This window comes from Punica granatum, chromosome 4, assembly GCF_007655135.1.
Source record: "Punica granatum isolate Tunisia-2019 chromosome 4, ASM765513v2, whole genome shotgun sequence".
Lineage (NCBI taxonomy): Eukaryota > Viridiplantae > Streptophyta > Magnoliopsida > Myrtales > Lythraceae > Punica > Punica granatum.
Window position 1 is genome coordinate 20,939,819 of NC_045130.1, and position 8,251 is coordinate 20,948,069.

The following is an 8,251-nucleotide window of genomic DNA, read 5'->3' on the forward strand; positions in this document are numbered from 1 at the left end:
TTATTTCCTCTCAACTGTAACTTTCGTGTTCTGCTTAAGGTTGTAAGATATCAGGTTTGGTTTAATTTGAACTTGAAGTTAGGTTACCCGAGAAACAACCAATATCGAAATTGGCCCAAAAAGTTGCCACTGGCCCTGCATAAACAGTCCTAAATGTCCATCTGCCACTGCTTCAATATGTTAGAATGAAATTTGAGCAAAGCAGGACCTCATTTGCTATATGTGGGCCTCTCGGGGCCCAAAACACATATCTAGTCACTAGATCAAGCGAATTTCTTCAATGATCATATCTCGCTACTTGACGAAAGAAAGAACTAATAAAAATACAACAATGCTAATTACATGAATAATTACTATAATTACTGCTAAAACCATATTGATTCTTTTTATCACGTTATTTTAAGGTATAATTGAGTCAGACACTTTAATTTTGAAAAAAAATTATCCCAAATTAAAAGAAAAATCCAGCGGTCATGTTTTGTGCCTTTATTGGACAATCATTGATTTTCATTTATTTATTATTATATAGCGAGGATTCAGGATTGTACACCTAGTAGGGTTAGAGAAAAAATAGAAAATAGAGGTGAATGGAACGTCCATTTATTCAAAATAAAAAATAAACTAGTCACGCGGATTTTTATATTATATATTTTAATTAATGTTTTGTGCAATATAATTTAATAACTTATAAACATAATGAATTGATGACTTGTAATAATTTCATTTCATTGACTGAGAAAACTATTAGTATAACAACTTTTAGTTTTATTCTAACTATTTGTTTTGGATTCTAGTGGGGATTGGTGGGGAGCTCTGATTCCTGCGACGTCGCCTTTAGGGAAGGATGGCCGGACGGGAGTCCCCCCAATCTGGTCACCCTCGCCTGGCTAACAACCAGCCCATCGAGTCTGGGGGTTCTTTTTTATTTATTTATTTAATATTAATTTTTGAATTTTCTTTTAAATTTTTAATATTTATAATTTTAAATCAATAACAGGCCGTCACATGAATAAAATTAACGCTGTAAAGTTTACCTCTGCAGCTCGTGATAACCAGTGAAGGATATGATCAAATGCGCCACGGAGCAAACTTAAAGTACATTTTTTGTGCAAAATAAAATTTACAGGATTGAAGTTCCAAAAAAAGTAAAAGTTGTAGGACTTCTGCTGTGGTTCTCCCAATATCAGATCCCTGAATATGAAGATGGCTCATATTATATTTCATGTCATACCCATCAATCAATTTTAAGGTATAAGTATTTAACGCAATCCTATAAGTATGCACACCAAAGTCATGTAAATCAATACCTAATAGCTTCTTCGTCTTCTACTCCTAAATCAATTCTTGATGTGCTTTCTTCAATTCTGGCGACGCCCAAAGAGAGCACTGGGCATGCCTGGGGCAAGTGATCAGGTGGTCGTTTGTGAGGCCTGCTGCCTGCATGAAGGAGTGGATTACAATGGGTCCGACAGCCCGGAATCCTCGCTTCACCAGGTCCTTGCTAATGCTCTCCGCCTTTGAGGTCTTCACCGGTATCTTCTGGCACCTCTTGTACTGGGTCGCGATTGGCTTCTTATTCACAAACCCCCACAAGTACTCCGAAAACGTCCCGAATTCCTTTGTCACCTGTTTTAGGCAACGTATCTTCAGTGGATATACTTGAAGTTTGTGGGGACTATAGACATTTATGTGTCAAAAACATGGGATGGATCCGTGGGAAGGTTTACCTCAAGAATACATCTAGAGCTGTCGACTGCTGCTCGAATAAGGCCAGATTCGATGCCATACGCTGTGCTCAGCCATATTATCTTCTTTTCGGTAAATTTGGCAACTGCATCTGCATCAAATCCCGAGAATACGTCCCTGCAAATCGTTGCGAATTGCCGACAGGATTGAGCTCAGCGTTGTCATTATGAGGTGAAACTATAACTATCGATTGAGAGATTGAAGTAGATGGTTCAATAAGTTACCGGAAAAGTTGGCGTTTCTTCAAGACTGAGGACCAGTCGGACCCGACTTGAGCCCCTGTCAATACAAGAAGCTCAAAGAGAAGCCTATCGTCACGAACAGGAACACCCCATTCTTCATCATGGTAAGCAACCAAGATCGGATCTGCAGAAGATAATTTAGCTCCCGCGTAAACTTCATCTGACATGTTTCTCTAAATAATACAGGAAGAAGGGCGGCATTCAATGAAGGGAATCTTATACCTGAGTTGGCTGTGATGAAACTGCACCGCTTATCATCCCGGCTAGTAGTAGCAGCAGTTAAAGCAGAATGATCGAGGGAAACAACTTTGCTCTCGCTTTTCAAGGACTTGACTCTTCCATAGTGGGCGATCTTCATCTTCCGCTGCTCTTGCTGCATAGCCACCTGTTCCTTCCTTGCAGCAGCGATGCTTCCAGCAGCAGCTTCAGCTAAGGCAGAAGCCAAAGGAATGCTGCATTTCAGGGAGTTGATCTCTGAAGAGTTAGTCGGTAATGACAGAGCCCTGCTCATCGATTTCTTCAGGGTCCTCCCAGGATTTGCTGAATGCAGGGAACCCTTTGGCGTCGAGACCTTGTCAGAACTCGAACTCAGCCCATTTGGGTCATTAATTCCTCGCTTCGGAACCGGGGATCTAAGTGGTCTAGTCTTGGGCGAAATGGGAGGGGAAACCAAAACCGTCGACTTTGGTTCTGGAGCAGGAGGAGGAGACTTCAGGGAAGCCTTCTTGGGCGGACACCTTCTGTTGGGAAACGAGTTTATCTGGTTACAAGCCTGCTGAAGGACGGGGCGGCCATTGATTCGGGCAATGGAAATGGCTTTGTGGTGAAGGTTGGACTTGGAAGAGCACATTCCTCTTTGCAAAAGTAAGATCGTGATGGAAAGAAAAGTAGAGAAGAGAAAGACGATTAGGAGGGAAAAGATGGAGAGGAGTGAAAGAGAAGAATGCAGGGAGGGATAGCTATGGGGAGGGTTTGGGGTTGGGTTGGGTTTATAATTGAGGGAAGGAAGGTAGGAAGGAAGGGGGAAGGGTGGTGGTGGGGACATGTTAAGAACATGGAGGTGTTGGGGGCTGCCATACAAAGTGAGAGACAGCCCTCTTGTGAGGGGCATCCATCTAATCAGCTCCTTCACTTTTTCTCTGACTCTAAGCAGACATGAGCATTGCAGAAAAGATGATATACAGATGGTGGCGGTGATGATGATGATGAAAGGGACATTGCTCTAATCGGATGGCAATTATATCTTTTCAAGAGAAGCAAATTGGGGAGAGTTGTGGGCACAGCATGCAAATGCATCATGGTGGTTGTGGTTCCACTGCCAGCTTCCCCTTTGGAATTGGACCCCCTAACTGCCCCCGCACGTCCCATTTGCGTCCTCCTTCGACATCGACGCTTCAATATATAGGATTGCTCCCAGATGCTATGCTTCAAAATGCCAGACTTTTACAACCATCCCGGTAAGATATTTGAGCTAGCTCATTAAGCTAGCTCGTGCCTGATTGTTGTGGCTAAGGACAGCATGGTTCAACAAGTTAGTATCAACTTGCACACATTAGATAATCTCCGTTATTTGATTGCATATCGCCTTTACCGAGGAGCTGGCACGACCGGATAGAGGAGACTCAATTAGATCAATAACAGATGCCCCACTTGATCTACGATTAATAGAATGCTAGGTTTATGGATGAATGTCTTCGTCCTACAGTAATTGAATGGGCCCGCATGAGAATAGCAAACTCAGAAATTCTAATTGAGCTGGTTATGAGGGTGGGGTTGTCTTTGATGGAAGATTAGGAGAAGAGGGGACACAGTCAATAAATCCCTGTAATTTATGCTGTGGAACAGAGAGACAAAAAGTGCTTTGCAGCTTGCAACTGAGTTGGTTTTCCCTGTAATTAAGTTCATATATAATAGTATTACTGTTCATTACACCAAAATGCAATTGTTACAATTGGCGGTTCAACTAATCAAACATAAACTTGACCACACTTCCAGGACAATACATAGGTATCTGGTCTCCCTGAAATGTTGCAGAGGACCCGGTTGACAAATTGATACTTTATTATTAAGTTTTTCTTTTATTTGTATTTTTTATATATTCTATTATTACATAAATTAGGAATTGGATGCTTTTTGAACTAAGCCAACATCATCAAGAATAACTCCAAAAGTATCTCTACCTTGCAAGAACTGAAAAGAATGTAAAAGAAAACCCAACTGCAATAGCAATCACTGAAACCTAGAACTGAATACAGGATATAACATTAATCAGCAATAATTTAATTTAGGATTAATGACTAAAAAAAAAACATGAACCCCTCTTTCAACTTTGGCCCAAATTTTATTTTTTATAAAAAAACGATTATTGATTTTCTTATCAAGGTAGATATCTATATTATTTTCCATCAATTTTGCAGACGTGGTAGAAAATGGTGACTACGTGACAAACGGTGTCACGTTAGCAAAAATAATAAAAATTTTAAAGAAAAAAAAAGAGAGAAATACTTTGATTGGAGAAAGGGTGAGGGCTCCGGCTAGCCGCTGTAACCGCAAGTGGGGCTGTCGGTGACCTTGGAGGGCGTCGGCTACCCCAATCAGGGGATGGTGACCAGGATCAAAGCCCTACCAGCCAAAATCGAGAGAATCCCTAAGGGTGGTGGTCGGGATCGAGGTCCTACCCCTCGAAATATTGAGAAACCTCAATTTGAGGATTCGCACGATTTTGCCCATCCACCACTCCTCTAATTAGGTTTGTCAGTGCCCTTCTAGGGTCATCGGCAACTCCAATTGGGGGGCGGTGGCTCACCCTTTCTCCGATCAATGGTTTTCTCACCTTTTTTCCATTAATTTTTTAAAATTTTTACTGCGCGTAGACATCATTTTCCGTCAAGTCAACAAAATAAATGAAAATGGCATAAATGCCTAACATGATAAGAAAATCAAAGTTCATGCATCTTTTTATTAAAAAATAAAGTTCGTGTCAAAATTTGAAAAAAAATGTCAAAATTCATACTTTTTTGAATCATTAACCTTTTAATTTAAACCACTGAAAGAGTACCTATGTCGCGATACTTCTTTAAATTTGACGAGCCTTTGTAAATGTAAAGATAACAAGAGGAGATTCACCAAAAAAAAAAAAGATAACAAGAGGAGTGAAGCATTTTCTGTAAACGGAGTAACTTCCCCTTGCAGAAATTCGTAAATAATTAGAAAAAGTACCTATCATTCATTTATGTAAAAAAATAAATAAATAAGTAAATGTAGGCATATACATCATTGGGAATATGACTATGGCAATTTCCTCAAATAGATTTTTTTTATGAGATCACAAGATATTGAGTGATTCTAATAATTTTTATTATTTTGTATAAAAAATAAAACTTAAACTACCTCATCATTTAAACAAAGATATATTACTACAAGGAATTTGCGGATTCCGACAAGATATCCCATTGAAATCCTTTCAATGGATTTTCCATAGAACCATAGGAATTGCTCGATGCATATTTTGTAGGAAATTTCCGACGCAATTCCAAAGGATTCCATTAGAAAATAATGAAGCTTAAGAAATTATTTTACAATGTAAGTTTCAATTGAAATATTCTCAAAAAATAAAAAATGGAAAAAAGTAAATGATTTTTAAAGTAGAACTGTAGAAGTTTTTGTTACAACATTTTATAATGGATAAATAATCTTAAAAAATCTGAACTTTTTATACTTTTTCTCCGTTCTAATACAAACTCTTGAAAATTACATATAAACTCACGAACTATCACTTTACTGTTATATTTTGTTGATATGGCAAACATTCTACTAACGTGGCAATTGAAAATTCAAAAAATAAAGAATAAATTACTTAAAAAGTATGAACTTTATATTCCAAATTTTACCCGAAGTAAAATAATAAAATAAATAAATAAATTAGGGAATTGAGTTTCATTTGACGACTTCGCTAAAGAACCTTAACCGTGCTCCAGGCACCCCCTTGGAGCTGAATTCCAACTACAATGAACCAAACATAGTGTAAGGATCCCTAGAAGACAATTTGATTCCAGTGCGGGATGAAGATTTATCAGCAAAGTCCTCGAATGAAAGAAATTTATTTCCTTATTGTCAGCATCTCGTTTTAGTCCACCAGCTCTGGGACAGGACATCAACAGAGCATCGGCTACGATTCCTGAGCTTTAATAGAAAGCGAGCCAGCAAACCCCGGATTGCTATTCATAGCTGGATCAACGAGAACAACTAGACCGTCCTGGACATGACAATGTAGAATACGTCAGGGTTCCCCACAAATCTCAGAGAGAGGCCGGAGAGCTCAGACGATACGTGATCCCGGGTTAGCAGAAACCACCTCCTACAGCGCTATTCATCGCCGACTCACCGGGCCATCATAATATATCCAATATGAGACTCTAAAAATCCCTCATGGTGTCAAATTGATGAATAACACCTCTGAACACACTCTGCAAATCATCTGGTCGAGCCGGGGCACCCATGAGCATTTGCAAACGGCCCTTCCAACAAGGCTCCCGAGACATCGGCTTGTCGGGCGAATTGCGGATGCTTGAGGACGGGTCTAGCCAGGCTCAGGGATCCTCAAGACCATGAGGCTTGCTTTAGACAGATCTCTTAAAATCATATTCGCCTCCAGAGTGAGTCCCGAGTGAGAAAAAATGGGTCTTTTTAACAAGATTTTCAAGTCGGGAACCCGTCTACCAAAATGTTAACACCTGTGGTCTGGCCGGGCCGATCTCAAGGACCCCAAGAACCAGGAAGGTCATGTCAGATTGGACTGCATAAGTCATTCAGGTCTCCTGAGTGACTCCCGGTGGAAAAATGGGCTCTTTCAACAAGGTTCTCAAGCCGAGAGACCGGTGAATATTGGCATTTAGCTCTTTTCCATATGATTATTGTTATCTGATTCACTGTAGCTGAATTTTCCATCAACAAAAGTCCTCTAAGATCCGTCAGTAAAACAACTTTGGTGCTATATAATGATGCTCAAAGGGTTTACTATGGTTGTCAGTATGGGTCTCGTGTCTATACATCTATACACAGTTGCATTGTCGCTGATAAACTCCAACAGTCCAACTTTCCATCAGTAGTAACTTCTATTTATTTTTTAAAATAGTTCCAATGTTCCATCAGTAATAACTTGAATGATTAAAATTAAAAAAAAAGTAAATTACCTGCTTTTCGTACTAATTTTTACGGGTAATATCTAAGGCAAATCCACTCATTTCCGTAACTTATACTGATGATTCCACGGTCCTAACATATTCCTTATCATGTTAGATTTGGCTATATTGATGAACTAGCATTTGTCCGAGAAAATGCACGGGTCTTTCATGGTGTTTATTTTGCTCAAATTGGTCTTAAATTATTATCAAAATTAACAGATTCTAATTGAAAGATTTTCTTTGTTGATAGTCTTACTAACAATGATCTCAGCAAAAAAGAAACTCTAATAATGAATGAAATATACGACAATGAAAAAATAAAATTAATTCTTATACCAAGTGATTTCTTTTATGAATATTCATATTTTAAATTTACGTCAAATCTGTTTTAATAATTAACCCAATTACCATTGGGCAAATTACATAAAAAAAAATTTTAATTTTGTAAAACGTCTCAGTTTTGGCCTAAATTTTGTTTTATAACAAAACAAACCATAAATTTTTTAAATTGTCTCAAAAATGACATTTGTTATAAATTCCGTCAATTTTGCATACGTGGACTGTTAACCTTAGGCAAAAATCAATAAATAAATAAGATAGGTTAAATAAAAAAATTCAAATTTTCAAAAAAGTCTCAATTTCATCATAAATTTGGTTTGTAATGAAAAAAACCATATGTTTTTGCTCCTAAAGTCGACCCCGGCTAGCATCTCCTCTCATGGACCATTTCTGAGAAAATTTTAAAATATATATATATATTTTAAATTACTAATCAAAATTTGGAACAAAACTGAGACTTTTCTAAAAATTTAGGTTATTTTTGTAAAGAAAAAAGAAGATGATCATATGATGTGTAAATTTTGTGTGTCATGTGAAGTCCACGTAGGCAAATAGACGGCAAACTTAACATAATGGTAATGGGAGGTCAAATCTGAGACGATTCTCAAAACATGTGGTCTTTTTGTTACAAAACAAAATTTATGACAAAACTGAGATATTTTACAAAATTTAGGTTTTTTTTTTGTGTAATTTGCCCATTACCATTTAATTTTATATTTATTTTAACTTTTAACGATCTCG

General features: G+C 38.0%; 1 protein-coding gene across 2 annotated transcripts; it reads right to left on the bottom strand.

Annotated features, from left to right (window-relative positions):
* Window positions 1-1,043: 1,043 nt before the first annotated feature.
* On the bottom strand, window positions 1,044-2,964 carry LOC116204849 (probable GMP synthase [glutamine-hydrolyzing]). Of its 2 annotated transcripts, XM_031537182.1 has the most exons (5): window positions 2,211-2,962; window positions 1,971-2,112; window positions 1,728-1,863; window positions 1,308-1,626; window positions 1,044-1,191 (listed from the first exon to the last, which is right to left on the bottom strand). In XM_031537182.1, the coding sequence occupies exons 1-4, from the start codon at window positions 2,836-2,838 to the stop codon at window positions 1,333-1,335; spliced, it is 1,200 nt and encodes a 399-aa protein (XP_031393042.1). In that variant the 5' UTR covers window positions 2,839-2,962; the 3' UTR covers window positions 1,044-1,191; window positions 1,308-1,332. The 2 variants fall into 2 exon arrangements, with proteins under 2 accessions (XP_031393042.1, XP_031393041.1); XM_031537181.1 differs by having other exon boundaries at window positions 1,044-1,626; window positions 2,211-2,964.
* Between the last annotated feature and the right edge of the window lie 5,287 nt (window positions 2,965-8,251).

Bases quoted from the DNA above. Each gene is read 5' to 3' on its own strand.
- LOC116204849 (XM_031537181.1), bottom strand. From the start codon at position 2,838: ATGTGCTCTTCCAAGTCCAACCTTCACCACAAAGCCATTTCCATTGCC. The intron at 1,864-1,970 runs GTAACTTATTGA...AACGATTTGCAG, and splicing joins AAGAAACGCCAACTTTTCCG to GGACGTATTCTCGGGATTTG. The intron at 1,627-1,727 runs GTAAACCTTCCC...TGCCTAAAACAG, and splicing joins GCTCTAGATGTATTCTTGAG to GTGACAAAGGAATTCGGGAC.